Raw genomic sequence first — 19,766 nt, 5'->3', positions numbered from 1 at the left:
CAGCACCTGCAGAAGAGCCTTACTTTTAAAAAAATTAAAATAAAAAAAGTGTTAATGAGAAAGCATTTCTGCTTTCTGTATAATGTAGAATGTTACATTTGAATTTGCAGGGGAGGTGTGTTGAGCAGCAAGAAAGTAATTCATTTTTTTCCTAATATTGTAAACTGATTTTAGTAATTTTTGATGGTGCTGTGAATAAACAAAAAAGAGCTTGCTTCCCACCCGTCCCCCCCAGAAGACCAGTTTGAGATATGGAAAATTTCCAGGTGAAATGGAGTCAGTAAATTAAAGGTGTTGTTTTAACTGTAGTTCAGAATATCCTTGCTTTCTTGGATTTCTGTCAGCTTGATTCTTCTAGTGTCTTTCTTTCTAAGTAATAAAGCAGAATCATAGTGATTTCAGCAGTTGGCTGTTGTCTTCTTTGAGTGAAAGCATAGGTGAATATTCAGCACTGGTTATGTAGTTGTTTAAGACTTCAAATTGCTGTATCCATTTCTTCCATTCACTCAGAATCCCAGTATTCTTTAGAAAGTAAGTGGCACAGAAAATCATATTCCCAATCCCCATGTAAGTGAAATCTTATGCACAGAGCATCTGATTTTCACTTCCTGTCTTTACTCATTTTTTTCTTTACTTTTGGCCAATTTAATGCTTTTGTAACTTCTAGGGGGGAAAAAAAGCGTTTTGGTTTGTTTACAGGTTTGTTTGAACTGACTGCATACTTTTCAACAGAAATTGGTTTCATTGGCAGTGAGCTAAATACAATTTTGAAGTCTTTTAAAATCTCATTTATTGTTTGTGTCCTATGTTCACACATGGTGTGTAACTGCACTAAGAAGACTACTCAGCATGCTGCCGTGGTGCATGCTCAAGCAGTAAACTGCAGGGAGAATGAACAGGAAAGAAACACTTTACCATAGATCAGATAGAAGTGTAGATAGAAATGTAGAACGGGAAGGGACCTCCAGTCCAGTCCCTTCTACTCAAGACAGGACTACGCAATAGCTAGACCATTGCTGACAGGTGTTTGTCTGACCTGTTTTTAAAAATCTCCAATGATGGTGTCAAGGTTCCTTCCCCACTCTGAACTCTAGGGTACAGATGTGGGCACTTGCATGAAAGACCCCTAAGCTTATTTTTACCAACGTAGGTTAAAAACTTCCCCAAGGTACAAACTTTGCCTTGTCCTTGAACCGTATGCTGCCACCACCAAGCGTGTTAAACAAAGAACAGGGAAAGAGCCCACTTGGAGACATCTTCCCCCAAAATATCCCCCTAAGCCCTACACCCCCTTTCCTGGGGAAGGCTTGATAAAAATCCTCACCAATTTGTAAAGGTGAACACAGACCCAAACCCTTGGATCTTAACAATGGAAAATCAATCAGGTTCTTAAAAGAAGAATTTTAATTAAAGAAAAGGTAAAAGAATCACCTCTGTAAAATCAGGATGGTAAATACCTTACAGGGTAATCAGATTCAAAACATAGAGAATCCCTCTAGGCAAAACCTTAAGTTATAAAAAGACACAAAAACAGGAATATACAGCACAGCTTATTTTACCAGCCATTAAACAAAAGGAAATCTAACGCATTTCTAGTTAGATTACTTACTAACAGAAGTTCTGAGACTGCATTCCTGATCTGTTTCCGGCAAAAGCATCACACAGTCAGACGAACCCTTTGTCCCCCCCTCCCCCCCACCCCACCCCCCCCCCAGCTTTGAAAGTATCTTGTCTCCTCATTGGTCATTTTGGTCAGGTGCCAGTGAGGTTAGCTGAACTTCTTAACCCTTTACAGGTGAAAGGGTTTTGCCTCTGGCCAGGAGGGATTTTATAGCATTGTATACAGAAAGGTGGTTACCCTTCCCTTTATTTTTATGACAGATGGAGATTCCACAGTCTCCCTAGGCAATTCATTCCAGTGCTTAACTACCCTGACAATTAGGAAGATTTTCTAATGTCCAACCTAAACCTTCCTTGCTGTGGTTTAAGCCCCATTGCTCCTTGTTTTGTCCTCGGAGGTTAACAAGAACAATTTTTCGCCCTCCCTGTAACAACCTTCCACATACTTAAAAACTATTATAAGAATGGCCATACTGGGTCAGACCAATAATCCATCTAGCCCAGAATCCTGTCTTCTGACAGTGGCCAATGCCAGGTGCTTCAGAGGCAATGAACAGAGCAGAGAATCATCAAGTGATCCATCCCCTGTCATACATTCCCACCTTCTGGCAAACAAAGGCTAGGGACATTCAAAGCATGGTGTTGCATCCCTGCCCGTACTGCCAAATGGTCATTCGTGGATCTATCTTCCATGAACTTATCTAGTTTTTTTAACCCTGTTATACTTTTGGCCTTCATAACATCCCCAGGCAGAGAGTTCCCCAGGCTGACTGTGCACTGTGTGAAGAAGTACTTCCTTTTGTTTGTTTAATATATGTTGCATATTAATTTCATTGGGTGACCCCGGCTCATGTTTATGTGAGGGGGTAAATAACATTTCCTTATTTACTTTCTCCGGTGTACACCAGTCATGATTTTTTAGACCTCTATTGTATCCCACCTTTAGTCGTCCTTTTTACAAACTGAAAAGTCTGTCTTTTTAATCTCTTCTCATACAGAAGCTGTTCCGTACCCCTAATAATTTTGTTGCCCTTCTCTGTACCTTTTCCAATTCCAATATCTGCACAAGATGTGGGTGTACCATGGATTTACATAGAGCAGGGGTTCTCAAACTTGTTGCACCATGACTCCCTTCTGACAACAAAAATGACTACACAATCCCAGGAGAGGGGACGGAAGTCTGAGCCCTCCCGAGTCCCACCGCCCTGGGCAGGGGGGCTAAAACCAAAACCAAGCCCCATCACCCAGGGCTGAAGCCCTTGGGCTTCGGCCCCAGGCAGTGGGGCTCAGTCTTTGGCCCTGGGCCACCAGCAAGCCCTGGTGACCCCATTACAATGGGCTCATGACCCACTTTGGGGTCCCATCCCACAGTTTGAGAACTGCTGATATAGAGGCATTATGATATTTTCTGTCTTATCTATCCCTTTCCTAATGATTCCCAACATTGTTAGCTTTTTTGACTGCCGCTGCACGTTGAGTGGATGTTTTCAGAGAACTATCCACAATGACTCCAAGATCTTTCTTATCATGTCCCCCCTCAGTCTTCTCTTCTCCAGACTAAACAAACCCAATTTTTTCAATCTTTCCTCCTAGGTCATGTTTTCTTCACCTTTAATCATTTTTGTTCTCTGGACTGTATTTAATTTGTCCACATCTTTTCTGAAATGTGAAGCCCAGAACTGAACACACTATTCCCACTGAGGCCTTATCAGTGCAGAATAGAGTGAAAGAATTACTTCTAGTGTCTTTCTTACAACACTTAACATTAACAAGATGTGAATTACATTGAATTTCACTTTTAACCTTGTCATTTTGTGGAGGCTGTTGTTGCTTTATATAGTGAATTCCTAAAAAATGGTTGCTTGCCATTTGTTGAGACTTCAAACAGAAAACCAGAATTCCTGCTTACTCCATCAGAGAATGTAGTATTTCTTCAACTCACTTGAGACACTTTTGATCGATCATTGCTTTTTGAAGGCTGTTATGCTAATTAACAGCATGGAAACCTGAGATGAATGCATAAGCCTTGAATGGTGATTAGTTTAATAACTTCTAAAGACACAATGTCTATTGTAATATGCATAAAGTTTTCATCTTGATTGAACAAAAGGCTCAGCAAGTACTTACCTGGTGCTTGTATTTAAAAAGTCAACATTTGATCCATACTGTCCACACAGTAATATCTGAGAACCACAAGTTATTTTTCTACTTTGTTCTAGGGAAATACTGTAGTATTTCAGATATTGCTGTGTAGTAAGTGTGAATCATTGTTGATTTATTAATGGTGACCACCATTTGTTATACTTTTTTTAATTACTAAAAAGCTTGATTTTTTTTTAAAGAAAACAGGTAATGAGTTTGAGATCTCATTTTAATCACCATAAATATTTTACCTTCATTGACTAACTGTGATGAAATATCTACTAATTATGACTTTTCTAGGCAATTTCTCCAGTGTCTTCATTTAGATCAACTACCTGAAAGGGGGTTCCAAAGAGGATGGATCTAGACTGTTCTCAGTGGTAGCAGATGACAGAACGAGGAGTAATGGTCTCAAGTTGCAGTGGGGGAGGTTTAGGTTGGATATTAGGAAAAACTTTTTCACTAGGAGGGTGGTGAAACACTGGAATGCGTTATCTAGGGAGGTGGTGGAATCTCCTTCCCTAGAAGTTTTTAAGGTCAGGCTTGACAAAGCCCTGGCTGGGATGATTTAGTTGGGGATTGGTCCTGCTTTGAGCAGGGAGTTGGACTAGATGACTTCTTCCTGAGGTCCCTTCCAACCCTGATATTCTATTATTCTATGATCTATTGGAATGCATTTAAAAATTGATACTACAGAAATTAACGTTCCCTATTCCTTGTTACAAGCTTTGCTACAATTGGGTAGAAAGTGCTCCAGTTAGAAGGCTTGGATGTCAGCATAAATGAGTTACTGTCAGATACACACATCCCTTACGTTCCTTAAACCATCTACGTGTCACCCTAACACTAAATTCCTACTCAAGATACTTAGTTTCCACATGAATTGTGAAACCTTTTCCTTCGTAATTCATATTTTCCACGCTCCTTCAGATCTGCAGGAGAGAGAAAAGTCTTCACATGTTAGATGTCAGCACAGAAATGGCATTGCATGTGAAGAACTAATGGACTAGGAACCAAAAGCCAGTTGCTTGTTTCCTCTGATCTTCAGACATGCAAACTATTGAGAAAATTTGGTGTTTAGCATGGGGTCCCTTTTGGCATTCTACTTTTCAGGCAGAATCAGATGAATTGTGCCTTGTGGCAGGGACTTGAATGGCAAGTCCTAGGACCCTGTCTGAGAATGCAACACTTTCATCATGCACTCAGATGCTGTATGAAGATATAGTATATCTACTGCTACATCATACTAGCAAGTTGGTCCAATTAACACCAACCAGGGAACAAGAAAGGCCGGCGTCTCTCTCTGAAGAGGAAACTTGGGGCTGAGACAGAGGGGATCCTTCAAGGAAAACCCTAGATAAAGGCAAGCTTTGGGAAAGCTTAGTCTCAGATTTGTGTGTAGCATTTCTTGAGTTAAGGCAAAACTCTAGGTAGCAGGAGATTTCTGGATGTTAACCAGATATGTGAATATACTGAATGGAGCGAGAAGGATGGAGATACACTTGTTCCCCTCATCACTGCTGCTTAGTGAAAGCAAAGCCTCAAATGGAGAGAGAAGGGAATACAATACTACTTGGCCCAGAGTCAAAGGCAGTTAGCCTCTTTCAGTCTAAGGCCCTTGAGTCTTGTAATATTTTCAGAGATGTTCATTCCCTTCCTGGTTTTGGTTTGATCAGCTGCCAGGAAGCAGTTATTGGTTCTGTGTGATGATGCATATTGTACAGCCAGTCTTGTCCTGGATTTTTTTTATCATGCCATTAATGCACCATACATAGCAATGTCAGTCTTTGTAACAATCCCTGGTTTGTTTTTAGTCTGAAGTAGTTACCTCAGCTGTTCCAAATTCCACCTGAATAATATATTCATTCAGTGCTACTACTCATTACTGAGGGTCGAGGAATGCTATTAGCATATATTTTTCCTCAGATATTTAATTTTGAAAAAACTGGACATAGTGCATTCTTTTCATGACTTTTTTCCTGGTGGTACCCTAAAGATAAATAGCACTATCTATCTTTTTTTTTTAAAAAAAGTAAGAAATTAGATCCTGTTTCATATATAATGGAACACTTGAGGGTGGTATCATGTCATTTATATCTTAATGGTGTTTTGGATCCTTTACCACTGTTAGTAAAAACGCTCTTCATATAGCAGAAGAAATTGCTATGTAGTTAATGTTACCATGTAACCTTGTAACCAAGGTTGTTACAAGGAGGAGGGAGAAAAATTGTTATTCTTAACCACTGAGGATAGGACAAGAAGCAATGGGCTCAAATTGCAGCAAGGGAGGTTTTGGTTGGACATCAGGAAAAATTTCCTAACTGTCAGGGTGGTTAAGCACTGGAATAAATTGCCTAGGGAGGTTGTGGAATCTCCATCATTGGGGATTTTTAAGAGCAGGTTAGACAAACTACTGTCAGGGATGGTCTAGATAATACTTAGTCCTGCCATGAGTGCAGGGGACTGGACTAAATGACCTCTTGAGGTCCCTTCCAGTCCTATGATGATGCACTTTGAACTGCTTATACACATTGTGCTACTATTAAATGAAAAAAAATATACTAACACTCCTTAACATGAAAAAACATACTACCTTGAGAGGCAGGATGGTCTTGTAGCTAAGATACTGAATCTCTTTGCCTCAGTTTCTCATTTGTAAAATGAGGATAATACTTTTTCCCTCCCTGTCTTGTCTATTTAGATTGTAAGCTGTTTGGAGTAAGGACTGTCGTTCTGAGTTTATACAGTGCCTAGTAACCTTGGGCCCTGGCTTAGCCTCTAGGTGTTTCCATAATACAAATAATAAATATATCCACAGCAGTAAAGCAACTTTTTACTATACCCTTAACTGACCTCATTGTGTTTGACTATTGTCAAATCCTGTGTATAACATCTAGACTGACAGCCTACACGCTGAGCAGGCCTTATCAACTGCAATACAATGCTTTATCTCAGTTTCACTCAGCACTAATCTAAGGATCAAATAGAATTAAAAAGAAAATGAGAGATCAGTAGATTAAGTGGTTTTCAATTTTGATATATCAAGAAACTGTCACTGACTTCCATAGAATCAGAGTTAGCTCAACACTGAGCACTTCTGAAAATCCTATCCAGGATACGTAAAGTAGCTGAAGATTGTCATATTATTTAAATCTTAACAGTATTTCTTTTAAGAACACTTAGTTATTGAATTAAAACTAAAATTTACTGGGGAGAATTTACACAAATTTAACAAATTTGGGCTTCTTACAGAGGCTGCACTTAAGTGTTTGACTTCATGACTTAATATTATTGAATAGCCTAGCTTGGGAATTATTTTTCATTTGTCCATTGGTAAAGTCAATATGGGCTCTTTGTGAGCTTGGGAACCTTTTTCCTACATATATGAGAAATGTTCTGATAGAAATAAAATGTGGTAAGAAAATATAATTTGTTTTCATATTTCTAATTGGTGGTTATAAACATTATTTTAAAAATTATGGAAAATATTTTGCCACTCTCTGGCAAACACCAGAAATAAAGCAGTGATTGATACCCTTTTTATTATAGTGCACACAGATGTAATCTCATTCAGATAGCCATCCTACTGTAGTGTGCAATATGGAGACTTCGCCCTCTCCTATTGTGATTTCAGTATTGTATTGTTTTTAACCCCCTACCTGTGGGCTTTAACCCATTAAAATATTTAATTTCCTATCCATATTGAACATCTCCTCACTTTATACCCAACTCCAGTTTTCCCTCCCTTTCAGAACTAACCCATTTCTTTAAACATTAAAGACGCCCTTAAGAGTGTGGTAGCATAGCAGTATCTCAGCTTCTTTAAGCATCCAAAAGATGTATCCTCCCCTTCCAGTTCCCTCATAGTGCTGCTGTGGTAAAGGACACCTGGTACCAATGTCAAAGAAGAATACAGTGAATGTTGCAACTCAGGATGCTAGGTCAGGCAGTGGGCCCAAAAACTGTGCCCACTCTACCTTCTCCTGCCCCAGCTGAAGTCTGTGTTCCCCAAGATATTGCACCATTTATAGACTGCTGCAGGAGGAAGTTTGTGGAGCTCCCCATTATATTTTGAGTCCCACCTTTGTAATGGGTACTGGCTATAACAGAGCTAAGTTTGATGGAATTTTCATTTACAGCATTTTTATTCTTGTGATTCTGAACATGTAATCCATGCAAAAGCATTAATTCAACACTTGACGTAGTTCAGAGCCCCGTTCTGGAAATGACCATCACTGTAATCTCATTTGACTTCAGAATTGGGGCTTCATCTCAGTGTGCATTGTGGCAAATGGAAGCATTGATTTATGTAAGTTTCACAGTCACTCTTGCATGCTGTGGCCAGAAGTTTATGCTTCCAGTTGCTGCTTTGGACTCTGAAATGGAGAACAAAATGGGACTGCAGCTGTCTAGCCCATATTCTGAGGCATGAGAAAGCAGGCCAGTAAAGAAGGTCAGTGCTACTAATTGAGTCTCATTTCCACCACTGACTTGAGCTATCAAAATTGTTTTGCTGCGTTCATCTGTATTGCTTAAATTCATCTCCAGAGCATTTGATATTCATTCAAGAAATAAAAATACAGAAAGCAGTTTGTGTATTGCATGAGAGCTTTCATTTCCAGCTGTGTATTGTAAACTGGCAGGAAAAAACCTATTCAACCTTATGACTTATACATATGTGACTTCCTGTTGCTAACTGCTAGTGAGTAATGCTGGGGGGGGTGTACCTGTGGTTAATGCACAGAAATTTACGTTTTTCATTGTGCTGTTTTTTTTCTTTAGCCACCAGCTAAATACCTCCTGCCAGAACTGACAGTATTGGACTATGGGAAGAAATGTGTGGTTATTGATTTAGATGAAACATTAGTACACAGTTCATTTAAGGTAAATATACTCTGAAGTGGTCTTTGCTACTTGATCATATGAATGTTAGTGAACACAACAGAGACAGTAATCTTCTTAATATATTAACTAATCTTACAAGCCACCCATGAATGTTCTGGTAATTGGATCATTTTCTTGATTCAGTATAGACCTGTCTTCATAGAAAAAAGATGCCCTGTAGACCATTTCCTTATTAGGGTTTTGGGTTTGGTTTTCTAACAGATAGACCTTGAAAGGAGCCTTTTCAGTCATCTCCATCACTATGCGTTGTTGTAGGAAAATTTTCAAAATTAGTCTGTCGTTCCAGATAAACCTCTTGTGTAATCTCTCTCCCTCTACAGAGACGACAGATATTCTGCCTCCTTTGGGAGCTGTTCCATCGTCCAGTTCCTACAATTATTTTCCTGTTCTTATTGGTTGTGGTGGGGGACAAGGAGGATAGAATGAACATTGATAAAGTAATGAATACTTCTTGTTGCAAGAGAAAGCCCTATCTCTAGGGAAACAAGACACTAACTGAATGATCACTCAGTCCTGTCACTTCAGTAGCTAAATATTCCAGCAGGGTTCAGTATTTAACATACGTAGAACTTTGCTGTCCTGAAAAAAACTGACTTTCATTTTCTGAAATGTAAATTCTGCTGCAGTTGAGTCTAGAAATCATAGCTGTGGAAAATGGAATTTCAGGGCCTCTGTATGCTAGGTGGGTGTATAATTCTGCTAGAAGAGATTGTGAATATTACATTAATAAATCTTTGGTGCCCGTAAGAACTGTGTTCTGTGCCAGAAAAGATTGCTCCCAATGTCATAGGGTTCAGTAAATAGGTTTGTCACCACCTCTACTCTAGTCAGCACATTAAGTATACAGCCTCCATTACAGGAAGGTGGGTGGTATAAGGCTATTGCTGGTGAGTCAGTCGTTTTGAAGCAGAATCTTGAAGAGTTTTAAAAATTTCTGTGCTGGAGTGTGTTTATTGTTCAGATAGGATGTAGCATTAGGACAGGAGCAGTGACCATTTCAAATTGGCTCAGAAATGAGATCATCCTTCATGTTCTGTAAATCTGAGGCATTATAAAGCATCTCACTTTATAGGAAGATGGTTAAGCAATTAACAGGAGCAATTTCCAGTAATGTTGTAGTACTTTCAATTTTGGCTATACTATATTTTTCATTACAAACATAAATCTTTTATTTTAATCCTAGTAAATATTCAGTTGCCAGACACTTGATGTTGTAAACCATAGTTCATTAGTGGTCTGAATCTGGAAACCATTTTTCTTGGTTGACTTTAAAAGGACCGTATATGGATATATGGTTATGCCTACACTCATGATACAAAGTCAGGATGAAATTGTAGGATTGTATAGATTTGCAAACTGTTATAGACTTCAGTGCCAAATCCCTGATTTTTGTAGTCACTCCTGAAGTTATACTTGGGAATTTTCTTAGTGTTCTATCAAGGTAGACACTCATTTGGACTTCTGAGGGGGGAAAATACTTACTTTTTGTAAAGCTATTAAATTATTTACAGAGGGAGGCCAAAATAGCAGGGGAGAAAATGAAGAATATTCAAGAAAGGTTGCATGGCATCCACAAAATCAGAGAATCAGTATCAATCCACAGTGTGAAAAATCAGTGTTAACTGAACGCTCCTTAAATTGTGAGTTCTGTGGTTCCTTAGTGAAAATAAAATCTATATCTCTTTAGGTTATTCTAGCCAGTTAATTTAAAATAATTTGAAAGAGTATATCATCTCCTCAACAATTGACATCACCAAAATCCCTTGTCCAGAGTAGAGGTTTGCACATACTGAAAAGGTTTCGTGCTCCCTTGCATTCATTTTCAAAGTTGACAATGGGAGTCTGTAAGGGGAAAACCAGATGCTAAAGTAAATGACTTTAGTTATTCTCTAGCTGGCACTCTTTCCAGTGCATCTCAGTGGTACGGGTGAGCTTTGTGCTGTCTTTCATCCGAGATGAGGCCCTTGCCTGCTTCTGGTCACTAAAGAGCTCGTGATAATTTTCACAAGGGTAGAGTTAACAACTGCTGGATGTCCAAGCCGACTACCTATTTGAATAATTGAATTCCAACTACTTAAATTCCTTCTGCAGTTTCCTTTAGTTGTGGTATTCTTCACTAAAGTGCCCTATGGCAGTGTGCTCTGTTTCACAATTATTGCATTCTACCCCAAGGGTTGGCTACTTTTAAGTGGGGAGGTCGTGTGTGACAGCATAAAAATATGTTGAGGCCCTTCAATATGAAATACATTACATAAAAGGAATTAATATACTTTAAAAGTACATAACAGTAATTTTGCAATGAAATAGTTTCAGATAGCTGCAGATGCTTGTATTTAGAAGCACCTAGAGCTAAACTTTTTATTTATTTTGGTGCTCTTTTTTGAAGACAGCTTCCTGAGGGAATATTTCTCATTTTCCCTGTTTACTTCTTCAGCGTATTTGAGCAGCCTTTGGTGCAGCTAGTCTATTGTGTTAAATACACACCTGAAGGATGGGGGAAGGGAAGCGTGTTTTATAAGGGTGGAAAGCGTCATCAGAAATGATAGTTCAGTAGTTTAATGACAAATCCCCATCATGAGACAATAGAAACAAATATTAAAATCAGACTATTGAATCAGGGAGATCCTTCGCATTCTCTCACCATCCTTCTGTAAAACAATCCTAGGTCCTATGCAAAATCTGAGTTTAGTCACATTGAAAAATTGCTGTGAAGTGTATTATTCAATCTATGCTCTATGAAGTTTTTTCTTTTCAATATCAAAATAGGCAATGTTTCCAGCTTTTTATATTCACTGTGGGGAAGAGATTTCCAAAGGCTCATATTGGGACTTTTGGTGGAAATTAGGAGCCTGACTGCTGTTGGTGCCTTTGAAAAGCTCCCCCTGTAATGGTATTTACACTTGTTTTTCGAAAATATTATCTGACTTTGTTGTCATTCTTTCTAGCCAATTAGTAATGCTGACTTCATTGTTCCTGTTGAAATTGATGGAACCATACATCAGGTAAGCATTGCTCTTAAATTGGGCTCTAATTTGTTCATGGAGTTTAAGGCCAGAAGGGACTTTTATGTCACAGGCCAATATCTTGTACACAATGATCCCTTGATTTTTTGAGAGTCACTCTTTTCCAGGGTGTAGTTCCCCATTCTGTAGGAATGGTCTTATTCTTTGTTCCTAGATGTATAACTTTGCATTTGGCTGAATTAGTGCACAATCCAGATAGCTCTGTATGACTGTGTGTCCTCATCATTATTTAATACTCTGCCAATCTTTGTCATCTGCAGATTTTATCAGCAATGATTTTATATTTACTTTGTATTGCATACAGTTCCTCAGTGTTTTGACATACAGGAATTTACACATCAAAAATTAGTTAAATATAACTCTTCTGCTTATTTTAAAAGCTAAAAATAATCTGACATTAAGCACATTATTCAGTAACCTATAATATCCCTAAATAGCAAGTATTTTGGAATGACTAAGTCCAGAAGGAATTGATACCGCCAAACTTTGGCTAAAATAAAAACTGAATTGCTGTGTGCAAAGGATATGTTCTCACCTCTACATAGAATAAAGCAGCTGTCTGGTTTGTCAGTTGCTCACAACACACCTGAAGCTTGTAAGAAGCAGGGTTGCAACTCACACTTCTTGTTTTATATGGCATTGTTTTGAGTAAATGTGTGTGTTTCTATAATTGCACTAATACAGTTCAGTTATCATAACTTCAGAAAAAAGTCACTTTAAGCCTTTTGGGTGACATACTGCATTATATTGTAGTCCTGGTGTTTTGGACCTTGGTTTCTGCATGTTGGAATATTTTCCTCAATCTTACTCTTTATTCATCATTTATTACTGTCAGTTCTTAATTTTAAAGGATTGTCAGAGATATGGGAATATTTTAATACAAAAAATAGATGATGATTTTCAGTTATTTGACATAGATTTACAGTTGCCAAAATGGAGGTTTTTATCTTCTCAGGCCGGTTAATGGCCTACCTGATGAGTTGTGTCTGACTGCCAGTGTCCCTCTAACTACTTCAAAACTCTTTCTAGAATCTTCTCCTCAGGACTTTGATATCAATTTCTGACTCCTCTTGTGGATTCTAAGCTTCTCCAAGCATGAAGTGATCTAACGCCACATTTACAAACATTGTCTGTCCAGGTAACAGCTATTTCTAAGACATTTATCATTCCCTAAAAGCACTGACCAGCAGAGGCAGATTATAAACTGAAATTCCATATAAACAAACATTTTGTAAAAACACTCAACTATGCAAAATAGAATTAAAGATGTGTGCCAAGCATTCATGCCTTTACATTCCTTCCTCTCGCCCTTCACCTTTTGTCTGTATTTAGATTTTAAGCTCTTCAAGTCAGGGTTCCTTGTAGTCTTATATGTCTTTCAAGTACGTAGTCTGTTTAGGATAATATGGACAAAATTTTCAAAAGTGACTCGTGGTTTTGGGTACCTCAGTTTTTGGGACTTCTACATCAGACGCCTTAAGTGAGATTGATTTTCAAAACATGGTGAATATGTACTCTCTGAAAATCAGGCCCCTTTAAAGGATCTCAGATTGGGCATCCAAAAATGGAGGCATTCAGAATCACTAATCACTTTTTCAAATCTTGGTCCACATAAATAATACTCATAAGTTTCTCCCTCCAGACAAGCTCAAACATTGCAGTGTTTGTTAAAACTAGCCTGCACTAGGTACTATAAACTTGGATCCTAATTTTCTGATGAATTGAGCCTGCTAATTGGTTAAAATATCTTTTGTTGGTTAGAATAGGTTATATGCTAGATTGTAAAAATAACTGATTACATTTCTTAGCTGTATATAATTTAGGGGGGTGTGTGTGTGTGTGTGTATGTATATATATATATATATATATATAAATAAATCAACCTGAAGAGCTCTGTGTAGCTCAAAAGCTCATCTCTTTCACCAGCAGAATTTGGTCCAATAAAAGATATTACGTCACCCACCTTGGTCCCAGAATAGTAGAAACAACATGGCTACAACACCACTGCAAGCAGTCTTTGAGTAATCAGTTTAGTTATTGCCGGCACAAATATTGTCCTGTCACTACTTATCTGAAAACTGTTCAGTAGCCTGTAAAATAAGTTAGTAGTCTTAGTTTGATTCCTAAAATGAGTGTATACATTGTGAAAACTATCCACACAGTTGTCACCACTTGACACACTTGTTAAACATCTTAGAGACCAAAGATTAAATGGGCAATGAACTGAAATATCCTTTAGAATGACAGGTTTCAGAGTAACAGCCGTGTTAGTCTGTATTCGCAAAAAGAAAAGGAGTACTTGTGGTACCTTAGAGACTAACCAATTTATTTGAGCATAAGCTTTCGTGAGCTACAGCTCACTTCATCGGATGCATTCAGTGGAGCGAGCTGTAGCTCACAAAAGCTTATGCTCAAATAAATTGGTTAGTCTCTAAGGTACCACAAGTACTCCTTTCCTTTAGAATGGTGGTCCTTCTGCCAGCAATGATTGTATGCCTGTTCTGTGGTGGAGAACGTCAGTTTTTAGGATTATTAATCTTTCGTCAGCACTACATTCACTTACAAGGGACAAGAGCTGTATATTTATTATTTTATTTTTTTATTTTTTTTATTTTTGCGTTGTCCTGTCCAAAGGCCTACGTAAGGATTAGGATTTCATTGTGCTAGGAACTGTACGAACACACAGGTAGACTCAATGTCTGCCCCAAGAGTATACAGTCTAATTTTGAAGCAAGATGTCAGGAGTGAGTGTGACAAACAGTAGGAGGAAACATAGTAGATTAACAATAAGATCAGAGTCGCATACATTGCATTACATACCAAAACAAACTACACTAAAAGAATGTTACATTTGAAAAATCAAACACTCAGAAATTAAGAAATACCAGAATTAAGGTTGCCTATTCAGTCCCCTTCTTCATTCACTACACACCTTTCAACTTCTGCAACAATTTACTGCAGTTAAGCACCAAGATCTGGTGAATGCATGTGAAGTTCTGAAAAACTGTGTCCATAGGGTGGGTTTTTTCATGTGTATGATAAATAATATGAAGGGTAATTGGCCCTTCCAGAGACTTCCTGTGTTTTATTGGGCAAGTAATTTAAACACTGTGAATTTCCATTTCTTCATTTGTAAAATGGGGATAATACTTCCATTCCTACCAGATTGTTAAAAAAATTAATTGTAAAAAGCATTTGAGATCTGGGGACAGACAATAGTTAATTAATTGTAAAGCATATGAGCTCTGAAATGTTATGAAGCTATACAAACAATAGTTAAATCTGCTGTGTCAGAAAGCAGTAGAATTTTGTCAAGCAGCAACTTGTCTGAAAAAATGGGGATCGGGGGGAGCCACCAACTTGCCTCAGTGGGGAGGATGAACTTGATGGGGCTAGCAATGGAAGGTGACAGCCCCAGCATTGAGGAAGGGAGACAGTTTCTGAGGGACACCAAGTAGCTCCTGCCCCCGAGATGTCTCTAGCACCCATTGGCCAGTTGTGGGGGAGGGATGCTGATTGGCCATCATCCCCAGATCCAGGGATTTAATCTGGAGCAGGGGCCACATGAAGCCTCATTCAACTCCATTCCAGCTCCTTTCCTTGAAGAAAAGATGAGCAATATGGTACTCAGTATAGAGGTATTCTGTGCAGTTCATGTGATGTAAAAGTAATCATCTGTCGGGGAAAAGTAATATGTAAGTATTGTCTGTCTAATAATATTTGGGGACGGGGGGGAATCCAATTAATAGATGCCAAGGCTGTATGAGAGGGACCTTTATGATCCAGTGTGACCTCTTGCATAGCACAGGCCATAGAATTTCACCAGGTGGTTCCTTAGTTGTTTGTCTGAATCTGCCATCCTTGTATTATGTATAAACTCCTTAAAACAGAAAGATCATTGAGCAATTGGGAAGTATTTTATACCCATTTTAAATATGATAGAAGCTCTGAAATGTTATGAAGCTATACAAACAATAGTTAAATCTGCTGTGTCAGAAAGCAGTAGAACTTTTGTCTGAAAAAATATTACCTTGCCTGATCTTACACTAAAGGGGTCTGTTTTAGGTAGCGTCTACACGGTGGGGGAAAAAACCAACAGCACCAAGTCTGAAAGCCTGGGCTCAGGCTATGGGGCTAAAAATAGCCTTGTAGACAGTCCTGCTTGGGCTGGAGCCTGGCAAGTAGGGAGGGTCTTAGAGTCTGAGCTCCCGCCCAAGTGGGAACATCTACACGGCTGGTTTTAGCCCCTCAGCCTGAGCCCACAAGTCCAAGTCAGTTGCCCCGGGCGATAAGACTCCGTGCTGCTGGTTTTTCTTTGCAAGGTAAACAAGCAAAGGGTATGTGCAATTAAACACCCACAGCTGGACTTTGTTAGCTGACTCGGGTTCATGGGGCTCTGGCTGCAGGTTTATAAAGTTGCAGTCTAGAGGTTCAGGCTCAGTCTGGAGCCTGACCTAGGGGACCTTTAAATGGAAGAGGGTAAGTCTCTGATGCAATTAAGAACCCGTGGCTGGCCCATGCCACCTGACTCAGGTTTGCAGGGCTTGGGCTAAGGGGCTGTTTCATTGCAGGGTAGAATTCTGGGCTTGGGCTGGAGCCCAGGGTCTAGGACTCTCCAAGGTGGGAGGGCCCCAGAGCTCAGGCTGCAGCACAACCCTGGAAGTCTATACTGCAGTGAAACAGCCCCTTAGCCCAAGCCCAGCAAGCCCGAGTCAGCTGGCAGGGGCCATTTGAGAGTTATTAATTGCAGTTTAAACATACACAGAGGGTCCCAGAGCTTGGGCCCAAGCCTAAGCATCTGCATTGCAATTTTATATCCCAAGTTAGCTGTCACGGGCCAGCTACGGGTGTTTAATTGCAGTGTAGACATACCCAAAGTTGCATTTTTGTGCTGCTCTGTAATTTTCTGAAGTGCCCTATCTGAAACACATTTCATGTCTTTTTAAATACAACAACTTAACTCTTTCTGATTTTCTTTAAATATCAGTATAAAATTTATTAATGTGCATTTGGCTATGAAATACCTTGAATTCTCTTGGAAAGTATAGCAATATAACACATCTAGTAAGCTGTTACTCTCTTTACATTGTAATCTCCAAGTGACACACTAAGAGCTTAATTATCCTGTCAGTGGCACATCCCATAGCATGTTTATGGGAACAAATACCTAGGAGGACCACTCCAGTCCAAGCAGATGCTGTACTGGCTAGATAATAGCGTGGTCCTTTTCACTAGTTTCTAGTTTCTAGTCACCAAAATTTCTGTCCCTACAATTGAGAGAGTCAATCAAAGTAATCTTGTTCCCTACCAAATTGTTCATCAGAAATCAAGATCAATGAAACACATTTGTTAGAATTCATGAAGTTTGTTTTGAGGAGGTTTATCAAGGCTTGAGGTGGGCCCACTCAATACAATAAATCGTTGTTTCTCAACCTTTTCCATACTGCAACTTTGACATTTTCCATAGCAGGACCATCTCGCCCTGGAACTCGTTTCCCGTTTAAGAGCATGGGAAGGGCCAGGTGGTTGTGACACCGAGGTTGAGAAGCCATGCATTAGAAAGTTTTAATTCTAGTTCCCAAGAGCATCAGTAGGGTACACTCATTTGGCTACTAAAAGGTGGATAACATTTTAAATGAAGTGACTCAGAAGTTTGGAGTTGTTCTTTGGAATGTTCCGTGCACTTGACAATATTGTATGGTAGCTTTTGATAACTTGCTTTATATCGTCTCTATAGAAGAGACTATTGACACTGACTCAGCTCCAATCCCCCCATATGATGAGTGTAAGGATCCTTAGTTTAGGTAGTTCTTGGTCTATTATCCAGGTTGCCTTACCTAACTTGATTCATGTCTTACACTTGAATGATTAGGAGCAGAAAAGGCAGCCAGCAACAGTTTGATTTGGCGTGGTTTTGGACTGAGTTCTTGTTCCTTACTAGGACTTTGATCTAAAGTTGCCATACTTTGTAGTGAACACTGCTATTGGTTGTTCAGTGTTTTAACAGTATATTAATAAGGAAAAAATTATTTTTAGCCAATGAAAATAAGAGAAATGTTTATGAAGTTTATTTAGAATATTGTATGTGATTATTTTTTTTCAGTGGGGAACAAATTTAAATACAAACTTTCTCTTCATAAAGGACCAAGTTCCTCAATTATTCTCCTGGAAAAGGCTGTGACCTGGTTCAAGTAATCCAGGATAGGCTGTGTGCAATCTAATTGGCCTATTCTTGATTACTTGCACTGGGAGGCAACCACGACAAACGAACCAGATATGTGAAGACTCAAGAATCCACATTATTTCCCCTCCTTTCTGTTAATAGGAAGTGCATACGCGGTCAAATGAAGATTACAGGTGCTTGGGTTGTCTTGGTCAGACTGTTCTGCTATTGCATAAAGATTCTAAAATTCTAAAACTGATATTTTAAAAACCAACTATATGGTCCTATTTCTAACATTACACTAAAGCTTGCTGTTCTGTGTACAAATACTTTATTCTCCAAAACTGACACTTTCATATGACATAGAGTATATTTACAGATAAGTTTTCTAAAACAGTTGCACTTAATTTGGGTGATGCCACTTATAACAGTTCTAAACTAAAAACTGACAAATATATGCAGTATTGTAAGAGCTTGCCTAAAGCCGGAAAATACCATTTAAATGTTAATGTCCAAGAGAAGGTTAATAAAAAGCGATGATATTCCTTTAAACTGTTACCAGAATAGAGCGGTAATTAGCAAAGCATGCATCCCAAGAAGTACAGATATGAAAAAAAAAAGGGGGGAGGGGTTCCTGCCCTGAAGACAGTATGTAAAGCTGAGAGAAAAGCCAGGAGTCAGTCAGTCTAGAGACTTGAACTGAAGACATCATATAACAGAAAAAAGCCAAGCCACAAATAAGCATGCAGCATTGAGATTCAAGTCCAGTAACTAATGAAGCAAAGAAAATAATACAGTAAATGAGAATGTAAGGAGGCAGAGGAGAAAAGAACTGCACTGTCAAATGGAGAAAAGGTTCATGTAAAGTAGATCAAGGGATTTTGTAGTTCAGCATTATCAACACACTTGCAGTTGCTACCAACACCTTGTAGGGTTGCCAACTTTCTAACGACACCAAACTGAACACCCTAGACATGCACTGTCCCTGAGGCCCTGCCCCCGCTCACTACATTCCCCCTCCCTCGGTGACTCGCTGTCCTCACCCTCACTCACTTTCAGTGAGCTAGGGCAAGGGCTTGGGGTGTAGGAGGGGGTGAGGACTCTGGCTGGGGGTGCGGGTTCTGGGGTGGGGCTGAGGGATTCAGCGTGCGGGAGGGGGCTGCGGGTTGAGGCATGGGATTGGGGTGCAGGAGGAGGTGAGGGTTCTGGTCTGGGGGTGTGGGCTCTGGGATGGGGCTGGGGATGAAGGCTTTGGGGTGCAGGAGGGCGCTCAGGTTTGGAGGGGCCCAGGCCTGTGGAAGGGGGTTGGGGCTCGGGGTTGGGGCGTAGGCTTACCTCGGGTGGCTCCTGGTCATTGTGGCTAAAGGCAGGCTGCCTGCCTGTCCTAACACTGTGTTGCATGCGCCAGAGAAGCGGCCAGCAAGTCCAACGCTAGTAGGCAGGGGGGCAGGAGGCTCCATACGCTGCTCTTGCCTTCCGCAGGCACGCACACACACCCCTCACCAGCTCCCGTTGGCTGGGAACTGGTGCTCAAGGCGGGGGCAGCGTGCAGAACCCCATGGGCCCCTCCGCCTAGGAGCTGAACCTGCTGGTCGCTTCCGGAGTGCAGCGCAGTACCAGGACAGGTAGGGACTAGCCTGCCTTAGTCCTGCAGCACTGCTGACTGGACCGGTGCTGACCAGAGCTGCCAGGGTCCCTTTTCGACCGGGTATTCCGGTCAAAAAACGGACACCTGTTCACCTTTACACCTGGTGATAACTTTTCAGAAAGCAACTTCTGTGGGGAACGCCTCCCTCTCACTTCCCCCTGCCCCCACCAAGCGCTCAGAAACCTTGTTTAGAAAAACATTGAGGCACTGTTGGAGGAAGTGTATGTGCGTGCGTGCGCTCGCAAGCAGGAAATGGTTAGGCTTT

The 19,766-nt window shown here is 40.0% G+C and overlaps 1 protein-coding gene across 5 annotated transcripts in view; it reads left to right on the top strand.

Moving 5' to 3' along the window:
- Positions 1-19,766, top strand: part of CTDSPL (CTD small phosphatase like) — a 120,620-nt gene that overhangs the window by 89,638 nt on the left and 11,216 nt on the right. For 3 of the 5 annotated variants that reach the window (XR_012157652.2, XM_073334731.2, XM_073334730.2), the window contains 3 exons: positions 8,545-8,646; positions 8,988-9,104; positions 11,613-11,669. Coding sequence is in view for 4 of the 5 variants with exons in the window: in XM_073334731.2 (XP_073190832.1) it covers positions 8,545-8,646; positions 8,988-9,104; positions 11,613-11,669 (276 nt within the window). In the remaining variant the exon portion in view is untranslated. The remainder of the gene's footprint in view (positions 1-8,544; positions 8,647-8,987; positions 9,105-11,612; positions 11,670-19,766) is intronic. The other 2 variants (XM_073334733.2, XM_073334732.2) reach the window with 1 other exon arrangement.

Source organism: Lepidochelys kempii, chromosome 2, assembly GCF_965140285.1.
Source record: "Lepidochelys kempii isolate rLepKem1 chromosome 2, rLepKem1.hap1, whole genome shotgun sequence".
Taxonomy (NCBI): Eukaryota; Metazoa; Chordata; order Testudines; family Cheloniidae; genus Lepidochelys; species Lepidochelys kempii.
Note: the sequence above shows the minus strand (reverse complement) of the source record. Positions and strands in the feature narration are given on the sequence as shown.